The sequence below is a fragment of the Andrographis paniculata genome, unplaced genomic scaffold (assembly GCF_009805555.1).
Source record: "Andrographis paniculata isolate CXL003 unplaced genomic scaffold, ASM980555v1 Contig60END, whole genome shotgun sequence".
Lineage (NCBI taxonomy): Eukaryota > Viridiplantae > Streptophyta > Magnoliopsida > Lamiales > Acanthaceae > Andrographis > Andrographis paniculata.
Window position 1 is genome coordinate 6,240,863 of NW_026137596.1, and position 17,001 is coordinate 6,257,863.

A 17,001-nucleotide genomic window follows, 5' to 3' on the forward strand; every position below is an offset into this window, starting at 1 on the left:
ATTATTTCGGGATAGGGCATCATAATCCCAAGATTTTGTTCCTCTATGAGTAATGGAGGTTGCTGCCACAAGGTGTTAGAAAATTATTATACCGCGAAAATATCTAATAATTATCGATAAATAAAATTCAATATCAAAGGTATTTATCGAAATAAATTTAATAATCAATAATAATTTATAAAAATAAATTTGATAATCACAATAATTTTATCAAAATAAATTCGATAATCAATTTATCAAAATAAATTTGATAATCACAATAATTTTATTGAAATAAATTCAATAATCAATTTATCAAAATAAATTTGATAATTAAAATAATTTCATTGAAATAAATTCAATAATCAATTTATCAAAATAAATTTGATAATTAAAATAATTTCATTGAAATAAATTCGATAATCAATTTATCAAATAAATTTGATAATTACAATAATTTCATCGAAATAAATTCGATAATCACGTCGAGTTGAGGTAGAACCTCTCTCTGTAAAAACGAATACGCGCCGGTAGTGCCCGGTTCATGGCGCAACATTCCCAAAGATAAAACGACATTCTTTTCCGAATTAGGTTGCACCTCAATATTTCAGAGTTTCGACAAACTAAAAAGTGGTGAACATACACCGTGTTGAGAGGCTAAAGCTAGGAAGTCGCCGAAAAACTTAACCAAAAAACTCGCCCGAAAGCTTTTCCGGAGAAGAGAGGATTAGAGATGGAGAGTAGAGAAAATTGGTGTGTATTGAAATGGGTGTGAGGGGGCCTTTTATCGGCATTTGCACCTTTGGAATTTTAATGTCGAGCCGAAACTGTCGGCTTTTAATGGCTTGTAATCGTCGGTCATAATTTAGGTAACGTCCGACAATAAACGCCAAATTTAATTCCGGTCATAAATATATTATTTGAATTTTGAATTTCAAATAATTATTTATCATACATGCTATGTAATTATCTGGTCCAAACGGATGGCATGCGCGCCTGTGGTTTACCCGCATTTATATGCCTAAGACACTATCAATAACCACCATACAACCCACATACATTTTAACTCACCGAATAACTGGTTCCAGAAATTATGAATTTAATTTAAAAAATAAATTTAATCGATTAAATAATTAACCGATTTTCCAACACAAGATCTATGAAATCGGCTTTTCGTCTTGTTGAGACAATATTCTTTTGTTTTGTGAAAGCACAACAATCTAATCAAAGTTATAACCTTCAGCTCTGTGAAGGTAATAATTTTTTTTGCTTTATAGAAAGACTGTTTCTGGATAAATTTTCGACTGTAGAATACCTTCCATATTTTGAATAATTTGGACTTAGGCTCCAATAGACATAAAAAAATAATTATAACAGAAAAATCGTATTCATGCTTTATTCATTTAATTATATTGATTATTGATGATGATGATGATATATATATAAGGAATACAATTAATTATAAAATCAAATTTACAAAATTCAATTTAAATTTCTATAATTATGGATGAATATCATAAATATACACTATTAAAACTAAATATCTATAATAGTACACTATTAAAACTAAATATCTATAATAGTAAAAAAATATATTTATATAGAATTATATTAAATAAAAAATATTAACAAATATGAATATATATACACATGATATGATATGATATTAAGAATAATGATAATAAACATTAATATCTGGATATGAAATCAAGATTTTATTTAATTACAAAAATTCTTATTAAAAAAATGAAAATCCCGCTGGCTTAATATGACTTTTCTGAGATCTGACTTTGACTCTTCTAGAAACACCGTTTTCTAGAAAACGTATTTCCTTGTGATACGGCTATCCACACAGCGAGTTAATCGAAAAATCGTGTCCACATAACCACGACTTTTACTATGACCATTTGCACCGTCTTTCCTGGTCATACATTACATACAGCTCACAATGGAAATGGCAATGGGAATGGGAGAGAGAGAAAAGTCTTCCATGGAGATCCATACCTATTCAATCACTATTCTATATATATATAAGATCGGATCGGACCTATTACATATTGTCCAACCTACTTACTTCACTTTACTTACTGTAAACAAACCCTAAGTCTTAAGAACCCTAAGAAAACCGTACAGTCCGGCCGGCGAAATTGATCTGATGGCAGCAAAGGGTTCGAGTTCAAACTCCAGATGGTCGCTCTCCGGCTGCACCGCTCTGGTTACCGGCGGGACTCGCGGCATCGGACAGGCGATTGTGGAAGAACTGGCTGAATTGGGTGCGCACGTTTACACTTGCGCCAGGAGCGCCGAGGATCTGAACCAGCGCCTGCAGGAGTGGACTTCCAAGGGCTACAAAGTGGGTGGCTCCGTCTGCGATATGTCTTCCCGGGAACAGAGGGAAAAGCTCATCGAGAGCGCCTCCTCTGCTTTCAATGGCAAGCTCAACATCCTTGTAAGTGGTCATTCGCTAATTAATACTCTGTTTTCATTTTTTCATTTTGATTTTGATTTCAATTTTGATTTGATGGATATGGAAATTGAGTGAAAGGTTGTAATTGGAATTGGAATTGTAGGTGAACAATGCCGGGACTAATGTGTTCAAGGCCACTGTTGATTTCACCGCTGAAGACTATGCGTCAGTGATGTCTACCAACTTTGAAGCCTCCTTCCATTTGTCCCAACTTGCTCATCCTCTTCTCAAGGCCGCCGGCAACAGCAGCATCGTCTTCATCTCCTCTGTTGCGGGTCTTACCCATGTCTTTGTCGGATCCATTTATGGAGCCAGCAAAGGTATTTAATTCATATATAGCAATTGCATTTCCAGCAAACAAATCATCTCATTTTGTAAATATATGATATGATCCTACAGCGGCCGTGAACCAACTCACAAAGAACTTAGCCTGCGAGTGGGCGAAGGACAACATTCGGGTCAACGCCATCACTCCCTCCTTCATCACTTCGCCAGCCGTCGGATCTGTAAGTCTTCTCTTTTGTGTGTATATATATCCAATGCTTAATCAAGTAAGAAAGCTTCTTCTCTAATTAATAGTAATTCAATTTCAGATGCTGGAGCATAATACAGCGCTGGCCAATAAGGTAAAAACCGAAACACCACTTGGGCGTGCCGGAGAGCCTAAAGAAGTGGCAGGCTTGGTGGCTTTCCTCTGCCTCCCGGCAGCCTCGTATATCACCGGACAGATTATATCTGTTGATGGAGGATCCACTGCCAATGGCTTCTCCTTCCCATAGACAAACAATAATTAGTTAATTACGTTTGTTTGTCCGATTATCCTTGTGGTGTATTTCTCACATTTCTTGTTGTTTTAAAAGTACTTTGTGATGCATTTTTCATATTTCTGGTCGTAAAAGCATAATGTGAGTTAACTCGAGTTGTGAACACGGATTGACTATATATACATTTTGTGTGTTTAGACGATAATAAAATGCTTTAACAATATATTTTTTTTTTCCGTATTTTCCATAGGCTTCTCTGAACAATTGACAACCTAACTACTTTCTAAGTCTTGTTTCAATCGAAGTATAGACAATTGTTTATAATTCACATCTGATTTAAAAATTTGTTCATCGATCATAATCAAGTTTATTGGTTTATTGGATAAATTGGTTATAGTTGATCTACACGCATTCACGACCAACATTTCGTTACTTTTTTTTATAGCTAAGGTACGACCGTTAGCTATTTTCCTAATCGAGTGAGAATTCTATGTACGACTGTAGTATTGCTGACTCGACAACATTGAGAACTAGAAAGATCCAATTCAATTTAACCACATTCCTACGAGAATTTGTTTGAAATTGATTTTAATTCCTCCTTAGAGTATTCTTCCTCTAGGTTGCTACTTCAATTGAAAGATTATTTAATTACGGGTGTCAATCTTCAGTATAGCTATGAAATCTCAAACTAATACGTGACCTCAAATATCGATTTAAGATTTCTAATCTCGCCAAGTAGAGAAATTAAACATACCTAATACAAATAAACATCAAATCAAAATCAAAACAAAGTCTCACACATTTATATCCCAAACTTTAATTCATAGATAAGTTAGAAAATAAATTATTTACAATCCATGAAAATCGGAAACATAAAACAATTGAAAAAGTTCATCATGCCTTCAATTCTTTAGAATTAGATAAGGAAGAAACAATATTAGAATAGAAGAAGAATGCCCCGAAAAGTCGTCTGTAGTCATTCTCCAAGTTCTCTGCTCTGTCGTGCTCTTGTTTCTCCCTTTCTCTTTAAGAAATTGGTGTCGTGGTGAAGAATGTGGTAGTCCCTTTCTCTCCCCCTCTTCAATTGCAAAATCGTGTCTTTTAATTCTCCATCACATGATCCCTTTAGAAATTAGATCCCCATTTGCAATTAAATCCCCACATAATCTTTATATTTCCAATTTACTATGGAGGGTCTTCTTGTAAATTTTCATATTTTTTACATTGTGTACTTGCGTGATCACGCATAAGGCCTTTATGTATTCTGCTCATTTTCTCTCAAATATGTCTCAAAACTTGTCAACTTTATGAAACCTATTACAGAATAAAAAATACACCATGAGGAGCACATATACAAAATTTCACATAAAAAAATTGCCCAAAATATAACAAAATATTATCATATATAACACATATCAATTCCCCTACACCTATTCCATGCTTGTCCTAAGCATATGTCCAAACCAAGAATTGAGATACTCACTAGCACAAAAGTCACTTAGTCGTGTCATCAACTACGTTAGATTCAAAGCTTGCAAGAACTAACTAACCTCACCAAATGTGGAATATATATAAGTAAAGCTCTCACCCTCAAGTGTTTAGGCTATATTCACTCAAAGCACATGAAGTAAACGACGAATCTCATAGGCTTGCAAGCTAATCAAATCAACTCCACAATTCATCAAGAAATTAACGTTCATAATCAAATGTCTTGATTAAATGTTGTAATGGGGTCATGGTTGGGGTAGGAAAAAGGATATCAACGGCTAATGGGACCGAGGAAGTAATCTATCAATTCATCACATCACAGTGAGCTCAAGTCGCATATATGAATGAATAAGAACAATACAATATTTCATAAGCGACGATCAACGCAATACTAAAACATACTTTATTTCTTTTACACGAGTCCTCTTTTTTTTTCAACCTCCTTTTTTATTATTATTTTTTTATTTTAAAGTGGCTAGATAATAAGATACTTTTGAAAAAAATATATATGAAATTATAATTGTGCCACAATATGAATACTTTCAAGTACAACTTCGGAATAATATCGTATAATTAATGCAAATCTAAATGATCTAATATAATGAATCAAAGAACAATTCCTCAAGTTCCCATGGGTTCAAGTAAGCGTTTGGCTTAATCCAATAAAAAGGCTTATCAGCTTGGGGTTAAATATAACCAACAAAAATAAGATAATAACATTAAACTCAAACTTGGTTCACTAAGGGATAATATAGGTGAATATATGAAATTAAGGCCAACACGGGTAATTTTAGTGCCTTATCATTTTAATCCCATTAATTCTCAATAAACGCGGATTCAATAAGCACAAGCAAGCAAGTTCTAGGTAGTCAAATACAACATATATTCACACAATCCAAGAAAAATTGAGCATATATGATATGTATGTAATGAATTTGCTCAAATAAGGCTCAAAACAACTCACTTAAGGGTACTTTGTTAGAAGGCTAAGCAATACAACCTAAGCTCGACATACTCAAGAGGACATGTAGGGAAGTGTATAAAAAATAAAGCATTATATCGCATTAAAAGTTATAATCTCCCCAACACATTATTGAGGCAATGTCCCTATTGCATTAATAAAGGTAAAATAAAAGAGACGGAGAAAAGAAACTTCCCTGGAATAGGTAGGGCGACCGGCCACTGACGGATAGACTGATGATGCTCGCACTGGTCGGAGTAGTAGGAGGAGATCTGACTCTCGGACTTTAGTCATAGTGCCTGAAAATCAAACCGAAGGCGACTCATGGCTGTACGGGGAACGCGCGGACCAGCTGATGGCTGCGGCGGCTGGCTGGTGGCTGAACCGGAAGAGAGACGGCTGGTTGTTGTTGGCACGGCGGCGTAGAACGTGCTTTGAACCAGAAGAGAGGCGGCGACTGATGCAGGCTGTTGCGAGCGAAGAATTGGCTGGCTGGTCTGGCGGTTCTGCGGCAAACCGGCGATCTGCTGGGTCTGGTGAACTGGAAGGAAGGAAAAATTGAGAGAGCGAGAGTGAGGGGGCGACAGCTGTTTTTGAGAGAGGGAGAGAGAAAAAGAGATTAGGGTTTAAAGAGGGTAATAATAATAATAATAATAATAATAATAATAATAATAATAATAATAATGGATATAATAATAATTATAGAAATAAAAAAGATTAGAATTTAATGGATATAATAATAATTATTATTATAGAAATAATAAATATAGTAATAATAAATTTAATTATTATAATAATAATAATAAGAATAATAAATATAATAATAATAATAAATTTAATAATTTCCCAAAATAGATCCTATTTTTGTGTAATTTTTCAGAATGTAAGGCTTCGTTAAGCGTGACACGCCTAAGGAAGTTTTACGTTCTGATTTATGATTTATGTAAAAGTTTCTCCCTCTCATTAATCACAACACACTGGATGCATGGCCACGCTAAAGAACCTTGTTCATTCTGTTGTATCCCACCATAAACACTATACCTACATCAAAACACCAAAAATAAGGCATGACACTGACTAAGGAACACAACAAAAACTCAAAGTATACAAAATAAAATTAAAACGCTTGGGTTGCCTCCCAAGAAACGTCTTTGTTTATTGTCGTTGGCTCGACACAACGTGTCTTATGCTAATTACGTGGTTCAACAAGAACTATGCACTCCACTTCCTTGCTATGATATTCTTTGTAATAAGGCTTAAGACGATATTTATTCACAACAAACCTTTTATTTGTGCTTAGATTTTGTATCTCAACTACACCATATGGAAACACGTTAGTAGCCAGAAATGGACCTATCCAACGAGAATGAATGTTACCCTGAAAAATCTTAAGATAAGAATGATGAAGCAAAACCTTTTGGCTAACCTTAAAATCTTTCCTCAAAATATTCTGAGTATGAAATTTTCTTACTTTTTTCTTTATAAATCCTAACATTTTTGAAATCTTTGTTCTAAATCTCCTCCAACTCTTGCAACTGCAATTTCCTTCTTTCTCCAACTTCGAAGACATCCTGCACATTTTGATCAAGGACATCTACACAATACAAAGCATAAGGTTCCACGGGATCATTCGATTAATCAAAAATATTGATATGAACCTTTTACACCTTTGAATTCCATGGTAAGTGTCCCTGTTATAACATCAATTTTTGTGTGTGCAGTACATATAAAAGGACGTCCAAGCATAATAGGTGAAGAATTAAACGAACTTTCATCATGCACATCTAAAACACAAAAATCAACAAGGAATATTAACTCATTTACTTGCACAAGAACATCCTCAATTATCCTTTCAAGGTAAGCGTTAGTTCTATCGGCTAATTGAATTATTATCCCTGTTTCTTTCAAAGGCCCAATGTTCAAAGAGTTAAAAATGGAATTAGGCATAACATTTATGGCCGCACCTAAATCTAGCATAGCTCTTTTGATTTTCATCTTACCTATTTTACACGGGACTACAAACATACCTAAATCTCCGTACTTTTGTGGCAATTTCCTTTGCAGCAAGGCGGACACTGTCTCTTTACCTACCACATTCTCATCCCCTCTCAACTTCTTCTTCTTAGTACACAGGTCCTTCAGAAATTTCGCATAACGGGGGACTTGCTTAATTGAATCGAGCAAAGGAATGCTTAGCTCCACTTTCTTAAACATCTCCATAATCTCCTTGTCCTTGTAGCTTTTAGCCGGTTTTGTTAACCTATGGGAAATGGAGCGATATTAGAATCAGATTAAATATGAAGTTTAAAATTCACCAGATCAGTTGACTTGTTCGCTTCTTGCTCGATCTCCTCCACAATCTTCTCTTCAGCTCTCTCTTTTTGTGCAACAACCTTGGACCTTCTAACTCCTTACCACTTCGTAAGACTATTGAACTAACATTGCTCGGGTTCATGTGGGTTTGAGCCGGTAGCTTGCCTTTCTCCATCTCTTTCATATCCCACACCTATTTCACAACTTGAGACATTTGATCCTCCAAGTTTTTAAGACTCTTTCTCGTCTCTTGATAAAATTTCAAAATATTAGAGGCAATTGTTTTAACTATATCATGTAGAGTTTTACCAGGAATGGGAGCTTGGGGCATGGTCCTTTGTGGTTGATGTTGTCCATATGACTAGAAACCCGGCGGTTGCTGCTGACCATAGGATTGTTGATTCCCATAACTAAAGTTGGTTGATCATAAGCCCTTCTTGGTGCAAATCCTGCAACATTCACTTCCACCCCCTCCATCAACATAGGACAACCATCGGTAAGATGCGCAACACTCGTACAAATTCTACATGGCTTCACTTGAACATTTCCTACAGCAAGTTTTCTCACAAAAGCAGTTAATTCATTCAATTGTTATTATTTTTTAGAACTTACCTCGACAACTTCTTTAACTCCCACGACATCCCTCGGTCCAAATTGTTGAGAGTTCATGGCCATATCGTTCAACTAATTCCAAACTTCTTTTGGAGTCTTATTCATAAGAGCTCTTCCACTGGCAGCATTTATTATCATGTCAATAGAAGTTAGTTCTTCATAGAAATATTGGATTAGAAGTTGCTCAGAAATATGATGTTGTGGACATCTAGCAATTAACTTATTAAATCTATCCCAATACTCATATAAAGACGCCCTTGATGCTTGTTTGATGCCACAAATCTCTTTTCGTAAATTAGCAGCCCGGGATGCGGGAAAGAACCTTTCAAGGAACTTGCGCTTCATATACATCCATGTGGTCACGCTCCCGGAAGGCAAGTTTAACAACCAATCTTTGGCTGCATCTTTCAAGGAGAACGGAAAAGCTTGGAGCTTGATCTGATCCTCAGTGATTCCCGGTGGTTTCATACTCGTACACATCACATCGAACTTCTGCAAGTGCTTGTGTGGTTCCTCCCCTGCCAAGCCATGAAAAGAAAATAACAAATGTATTAGTCCAGATTTAAGCTCAAATTCCGTATTATCGGCTATAGCATAAAAAGTAATACACAAAGGATGCTGAATTAAATCGGGAACAGCTAGCTCCCTCAGAGTTCTTTGTGCCATCGGATGTGTCACAACTTCCTCAATTTCCTTGGCCTCTTCACCCTCGTCGGAACTAGAACTGTCAGCCAGTTGGATAGCTAAGTCAGGTTCTTGTGACAATTTTTTTCTCGGCCCTCTTTTGCTCTCTAGCTTTTTTTCTTAAACAGTGTGCAATCATTTTAATTTCTGAATCAAAAATTAATTCACATGTACGACTAGTCCGAGGCATAAACCATTAAGCAAGAAAGAGACTTAATTAAAAACAATCAAATATCAAAAATCCTAAATACTGCTCCCTGGAAGCGGCGCCAAAATTTCAAGTCTGTCGCACGACTGCAAAATAAAATATTAATTCCTACGCCACAGAAAATGAAAAATGCAATATAGATATGGTGAGTAGGGTCGTCTCCACAGAGAAACAATAAAGATTTGACAACTTGGTAATTTATAATTAAATGTATATATATATATATATAATAGGGGATTTGAGATTTGATTTACTACACTAAATAAAGAAGGAGAATAATTCGAATTAGAAAGAAAATAAAATAAGCTAAAATATAACCAAATACCAAAATTAACTAAACTCTAGCCTAGACACGAATTTCTATTTGGGATATGAAAATTTGTTCATCGACCATAATCAAGTTTATTGGTTTATTGGATAAATTAGTTATAGTTGATCTACACGCGTTCACAACCAACATTTCCTTACTTTTTTTATAGCTAAGGTACGACCGTTAGCTATTTCCCTAATCGAGTGAGAATCCTATGTACGATCGTAGTGTTGCTGACTCGACAACATTGAAAACTTGAAAGGCCCAATTCAATTTAACCAAATTCCTATAAGGATTTGTTCGGAATTTATTTTAGTTCCTCCCTATAGTATTCTTTCTCTAGGTTGCTACTTCAATTGAAAGATTACACAATTGCGCGTGTCAATCCTCAATATAGCTATGAAAATCTCAAACTAATACGTGGCCATAAATATCAATTTAAGATTTCTAATCTCGCCAAGTAGAGATATTATAAGTACCCAATACAAATAAACATCAAATTAAAATCAAAACCAAGTCTCACAAATTCATATCCCAAACTTCAATTCATACCTAAGTTAGAAAATAAATTATTCACAATCCATGGAAATCGAAAACATAAAGCAATTGAAAAAGTTCATCATGCCTTCATTTCTTTAGAATTAGATAAGGAAAAACAATACTAGAATAGAAGAAGAATGCCCCGAAAAGTCGTCTGTAATCATTCTCCAAGTTCTCTGCTCTGCCGTGCTCTTGTTTATCCCTTGTCTTCTTTGAGAAATTGGTGTCGTGGTGAAGAACGTGGTAGTCCCTTTCTTTCATCCTCTTCAATTGCAAAATCGTGTCTTTTAATTCTCCATCCCATGATCCCTTTAGAAATTAGATCCCCCTTTGCAATTAAATCCCCACATAATCTTTATATTTCCAATTTACCATGGAGGGTCTTTTTGTAAATTTCTATATTTTCCACATTGTGTACTTGCATGATCACGCCTAAGGCCTCTATGCGTTATGCTCCTTTTCTCCGAAATACGCCCCAAAACTTACCAACTTCATGAAACCTATTATACAATAAAAAATACACTATTATGAGGAGCATATATAAATAATTCCGCATAAAAAGGTTGCCTAAAATATAGCAAAATATTATCATATATAGCACATATCAGTGGCACACGCATAAGTCCGCACCGTAGGAGAAGGATCTAACTCTCGCACCTTGCCCATAGTTCCAACACGCAAGAGAATTAACAACCAAATTACAATTCCGCAATGAAATCCAATGCCAATAAAATTCTAAAAACAAGCATTCAAACTTAATCGACAATCTCAATCGCCAAAATATCTTTCCCATTCATCTATATACGTCATTATTTAAAAGCATCCATTCATCAATTTTAAAGAATAGACTTCATGATAATCGCCTAAAACCCATTTTGCACCATCAACTAATCTTAGAAATTTTTATAGGCAATAATCGACAGGAGTTAACCAAAGAATACAATTATAGATTGAGATGACGTGACTTCCCTGAAAATCAAATCGGCGGCTTGAGACTGTTGAACAGTGTAATATAGTGGCGGCTGGACGCTGATGGCTCTGTTGATTCGCAGCTAGGCAAAAGTTGGTTGCTGTGGCTCAGCGGTGGAGATGCTGGTGGACAGAAGGGGTGGAGGCTTTGGCTGATGGCTGCGAGGCAAACAATCGGAAGGGGGGCGGCGACTGCGATCAGTGAAGGAGATAGCGATACGAGTGCGAGAATGATAGGGGTGAGAGTGAGAGAAGGCAACGGTCTACGATGAAAAGAAGAAAGAGAAATAATTAGGGTTTAGTTGTTGTTTAAGAAAATAAATAAATACATAACTTCAAATTATTTAATTTTTTACTCATAACTTCATATTATTTAATTATCTACGATGAGTACGCCTAAGGAATCTCTATGTTATGCTCGTTCTAATATTCATCAGTTCCTCCAACCCTTAAATGCAACTTATGTGTGGTCACGCCTAAAGAGATTTTATGTTCTAATTTCTTTAAAGATTTTATCTCCTTCCCATCAATCACAACACACTGTGGGCATGGCCACGCCTAAGAACCATTTTCATTCTACTTCATCTAACCATGAATATTTTACCTGTCATCAAAACACCAAAAGAAGGCATGAAACTTACTTAGCAAAACACAATAAAAATTAAAAACACACAAAATGAAATCGAAACAGATAAGTTATCTCCCAAGAACCGGATTTGTTTATTGTCTTTGGCTAGACATAACGGCTCTTAAGCTAATTACGCAACTAAAAATGAGCTAAGTACTCTACTTTCTTGCTCCGGTATCCCTCATAATAAGGCTTAAGATGATGTCCATTCACAACAAACCTTTCTTTCATGTTTAGACTTTTTAATCTCAACTGCACCATACGAAAACACGTTAGTAACCAAGAATAGACCTATCTAACAAGAACAAAGCTTATCTGGAAAAAGCTTAAGGTGAGAATGATAAAGCAAAATCTTTTGGCCAACTTTAAAATCTTTCCTCAAAATATTTCATCATGAAATTTCTTACTCTTCTCGTTGTAAATTATGGCATTCTCGTAAGCTTCGTTTCGAATCTCCTTCGACTCTTGTAACTATAATTTCATACATTCTCCAACTTCACTCAAATTCATGTTACATTATTTAATAGCTCAAAAAGCTCTATGTTTGAGTTCAACGGGTAAATGGCAAGGCTTACCAAAGACTAACCTGTAGGGCGACATCCCGAGTGGAGTTTTATATGCAGTTCTATTCGCCCATAAAGCATTCTCTAAGTGTAAGCTCCAACCCTTCTTATCTAGACTCACTATTTTCTCCAGAATTCCTTTGATTTCCCAATTGAAAACCTCTGCTTGCCCGTTTGTTTCCAAATGATTTGATGTTGAGACCTTGTGAAGAACTTCATACTTATGAAACAAAGCTGAAATTATTTCATTGAAAAAGTGTGTGCCTCGATCACTTACAATTGCATTAGGCATTCCAAAGCAAGTGAAAATTAAGGACTTTAGGAAATCTGCAACAACCTTAGCATCGTTAGTTCTGGTGGGCTTTACTACCGCCCACTTTGACACATAATCAACAAGTATGATAAACAAAAAAACTATATGAAAGTGGAAATAGGCCAATAAAATCCATACCCCACACATCAAATATTCAATAAACAACATTGGTGTTAGGGGCATTTGATTCATAGTAGAAATATTGTCTACCCTTTGACATTTGTCACATGCTTTGAAAAATTCATAAGCATCTTTAAATAATGTAGGTCAATAAAATCTACTATCGAGTACTTTTCTTGCAGTCCGTTGGAAGCCAAAATGTCCTCCACATTCCAATGAATAAAAAAATTTCAGAATGGACTCATACTTACTTGTTTTGACACATCGTCGGATGACTTGGTCTGCACATAGTTTACATAGGTACGGATTATCCTATATAGTATTTTGTATCTCTTTTCAGCTTATCATTCTTTGTTTTTTTCCATCCTGCAGGAAATTTGTTAATGACCAAATAATTCACTAGATCAACATACCAAGGAGAAGAACAAGAAATTACAAGTAATTGCTCATCCAGAAAATACTCCTTTAAATGTAGTTCATCATGAACTGTAGGAAGACGACTTAAATGATCAGCTACCAATTTTTTTCACTTTCCTTTTTATCTCGAATCTTCATATCAAATTCTTATAAGAGTAATATTCATCGTATAAGCCTTGTCTTACTGTCATTCTTCGCCATTAGGTACCTCAAAGCTGCATGATCATAAAATACAATCACTTTAGTACCCAACAAGTAAGATCTAAATTTCTCCAAAGTAAAAACAAAGATTAGGAGGTTTTTTTCAGTAGTGGAATAGTTCAATTGGGCTCCATTGAGTGATTTTTATGCATAGTTGATTACCCATAAAATCTTTCCACTCTTTTGTCCAAGCATAACCCATACTTCCATGTCGTTTGCATCGCACATGATCTCGAAAAGTATATCCCAATTTGATTGTTAAATGATGGCGGTAATGTTTACAATTCCTTAATATTGTCAAATTCCTTCTTACACTCTTCATCAAACGCAAATTTAGAATCCTTTTACAACAATCAGAAAATAGGAGCATCCACATTCGAAATTTTTTTAATGAATCGGCAATAAATTCCTGCATGACCTAAGAAAGAACACAAATCCCTCACCAAAGTGGGATAGGGTAAGACAATGATAATATTAACCTTGGCTTTATCTACCTTTATTCTTTCGGATGAGACTATGTAACCTAAAACTATGTCTTCTTCGACCATAAATTGATATTTTCCCAATTTAACATTAACTTGGTTTTTTGACACCTTTTCAAGATCAAAGCCAAATTATCTAAGCAAGTGTCAAAGTCACCTCCATATACACTGAAATCATCCATGAAAATCTCAATAGTCTTTCTTACATATTCATAAAATATGCTTATCATACACCGTTGAAATGTCGTAGAGGAATTGCATAGGCCAAATGGCATTACCTTTAAGCAAAGGTGCCAAAGGGACATGTGAATTTCATCTTTTCTTGATCCTCTGGTACAATGGCAATTTGGAAATAATCTGAAAAACCATCTAGAAAGCAATAATGAGATCTCCCCACTAACCTCTCAACCATTTAATCAATGAAAGGTAATGAAAAATAATCTTTCTTTGTGACTGAATTTAGCTTATGGTAGTCGATGCATTAAAGCCAATCAGTTTATTTCCGAAACAAAATCAAATTACCATTTTGGTCAGTCTCTACAATGACTCCCACCTTTTTTGGAACAACATAAATTGGACTTACCCATTGGCTATCTGAGATCGGATAGATAATGTTAGCATCCAAGAGCTTCAGGATCTCTTTCTTCACAACTTCCATCATAGCAGGATTCAACCTCATTTGAGCTCGCCTTATCAACTTAACATCTTTCTCAAGCACAATCTTGTAGGTGCAAAGAAAGGTGTTGATGCCCTTGATGTTAGTTAACGCCCATCCAATGGTTTCCTTGTGCTTTCTCAATTTCAAGGGCAATGGTTTCATCTCTAGAATCAGCGCCTGCACAACGAATGACAAGAACCCCTTATCAGATATTGTTAAAACTGAATTAACCATAACATACCTTAATGGTTAAGGTACCAGAGATTGCAAAGCCCGAATCATTTCCTCCAATGCACCAATCATGGGAAATTCATCCATTGATTTCATGTACAAGCAGTTTGTAAGTGCAACCTCTAATTCATCATTTCCACTCAAGTCAAAGACTTCCTGCACATTTTAAGTAATGACATCTACACAACACAAGGTATTAAGCTCCACAGGATATCTCATTGCTTCAAAAATATTGAAATGAACCTTTACACCTTCGAACTCTATGGTTAGTGTCCCTGTTTTAACATCAATCTTTGTTTGTACAGTGCACATAAAAGATCTCCCAAGCAGAATAGGTGAAGGATTAGGCAAATTATCATCATGCATATCTAAAATATAGAAATCAACAGGGGATATTAACTCATTCACTTGAACAAGGACATCCTCAATTATCCCTTCTGAGTAAGCGTTGGTTCTATCTGCTAGTTGAATTATTATCTTTGTTTCTTTCAAAGGTCCAATGTTCAAATAGTTAAAAATACACTTAGGCATAACATTTATGGCTGCACCTGAATCTAGCATAGATCTTTTAATTTTCATCTTACCTAATTTGCACGGGACTACAAACATACTTGGTTCTCTGCATTTTTATGGAATTTTCCTTTGAAGCATGGTGGACACAATCTCTCCATCTAGCACCTTCTCATCCCTTCGCAACCTCTGCTTTGTAGTTCACAGCTCCTTCAGAAATTTAGCATAACGGAGAACTTGCTTAATTGCATCGAGCAAAGGTTTTGTTAGCTCCACTTTCTTAAACAGTTCCATTTCTCTTTGTTCTTGTTATTTTTAGCTGGTTTTGCTAACCTATAAGGAAATGGAGCAATATTATATTCATATTGAATAAAGGAGGTTAGGAATTACCTTATTGGAAGACTTGTTCACTTCCAGCTCCCTATCACTTAGCAAGACCATTGAACTAACATTGCTCGGGTTCATGTGGCTTTGAGCAACTAGCTTGCCTTTCTCCTTTTCTTTCATTTCATGAACTTCTTTCACGACTTGAGACATCTGATCGTCCAAGTTTTATATACTAGTTCTCGTCTCTTGCTGAAATTGGAAAATATTAGAGGCAGGTTTTTTAACCATATCATGCAAAGAATTACCAGGAGTGGGAGCTTGGGGCATGGTCCGTTGTTGCTGCTACTGTGTAGGTGGTTCGAAACCTGATGGTTGCTTCTGACAATAGAATTGGTGATTTTGATTCCCAAATCAAAAATTGGGGCAATGTCGCCATCCCAGGTTAAATGTGTTCGAAGTAGAGATCATAAGTCCTTCTTGGTACAAAATTTTCAGCACTCACTTCCACCTCCCCCATCAACATAGGACAAGCATCCGTAGTATGCTCAACACTCGCATAAATTCTACATGGCTTCACTTGAGTGTTTCCTACAACAAGTTTTCTTATAAAAGCAATTAACTCATTCAATTGTTGTTGCATAGGAGAACTTACCTCGTAAGATTCCTTAAATCCCATGATATCCCTTGACCCAAATTATTGAGAGTTCATAGCCATATCGTTTAGCAATTCCTAAGCTTCTTTCGGAATCTTGTTTAAGAAAGCGCCTCCACTGGCAGCATCCATGATCTCTTGTCAATGGAAGTTAGTCCTTCATATAATTATTGGATTAAAATTTGCTCAAAAATTTGATGTTGGGGACATCAACAATTAATTTATTGAATTTATCTTAATATTCGTATAATGAATCCATTGATGGTTGCTTAATGCCACAAATATCTTTTCAAAAATTCGCAGCCCGGGTTTCGGGAAAGAACTTCTCAAGGAACTTACGCTTCATATACATCCACGTCGTTACACTTCCAGTGAGCAAATTGAACAACCAATCCTTGGTTGCATCTTTCAAAGAGAATAGAAAAGCTCAGAGTTTAATTTGGTCCTCAATTACTCCCGGTGGTTTCATACTTGTACACACCACATCGAACTCCTGCAAGTGCTTGTGTGGTTCCTCACCTGAGAAGCCATGAAAAGACGGAAATAAATGTATTAGTCCATATTTTAACTCAAATTCCGTATTATCGGCTATAGTAGGAAAAGT

At 35.6% G+C, this 17,001-nt stretch overlaps 3 protein-coding genes across 4 annotated transcripts; 1 reads left to right on the forward strand and 2 right to left on the reverse strand.

Annotated features, from left to right (window-relative positions):
- Positions 1-1,998: 1,998 nt before the first annotated feature.
- LOC127259649 (tropinone reductase homolog At5g06060-like) lies at positions 1,999-3,433 on the forward strand. The gene is made up of 4 exons (XM_051287127.1): positions 1,999-2,428; positions 2,550-2,766; positions 2,846-2,952; positions 3,040-3,433. The coding sequence occupies exons 1-4, from the start codon at positions 2,135-2,137 to the stop codon at positions 3,223-3,225; spliced, it is 804 nt and encodes a 267-aa protein (XP_051143084.1). The 5' UTR covers positions 1,999-2,134; the 3' UTR covers positions 3,226-3,433.
- Positions 3,434-4,011: 578 nt separating this feature from the next.
- On the reverse strand, positions 4,012-9,618 carry LOC127259650 (uncharacterized). The gene is made up of 2 exons (XM_051287128.1): positions 8,907-9,618; positions 4,012-6,246 (listed from the first exon to the last, which is right to left on the reverse strand). Exons 1-2 carry the CDS (start codon positions 9,248-9,250, stop codon positions 5,982-5,984), a joined length of 609 nt encoding a protein of 202 aa, XP_051143085.1. The 5' UTR covers positions 9,251-9,618; the 3' UTR covers positions 4,012-5,981.
- Positions 6,579-7,245, reverse strand: LOC127259651 (uncharacterized). Of its 2 annotated transcripts, XM_051287131.1 has the most exons (3): positions 7,131-7,245; positions 6,943-7,037; positions 6,579-6,700 (listed from the first exon to the last, which is right to left on the reverse strand). In XM_051287131.1, exons 1-3 carry the CDS (start codon positions 7,236-7,238, stop codon positions 6,592-6,594), a joined length of 312 nt encoding a protein of 103 aa, XP_051143088.1. In that variant the 5' UTR covers positions 7,239-7,245; the 3' UTR covers positions 6,579-6,591. The 2 variants fall into 2 exon arrangements, with proteins under 2 accessions (XP_051143088.1, XP_051143086.1); XM_051287129.1 differs by having other exon boundaries at positions 6,943-7,245.
- Positions 9,619-17,001: the final 7,383 nt, after the last annotated feature.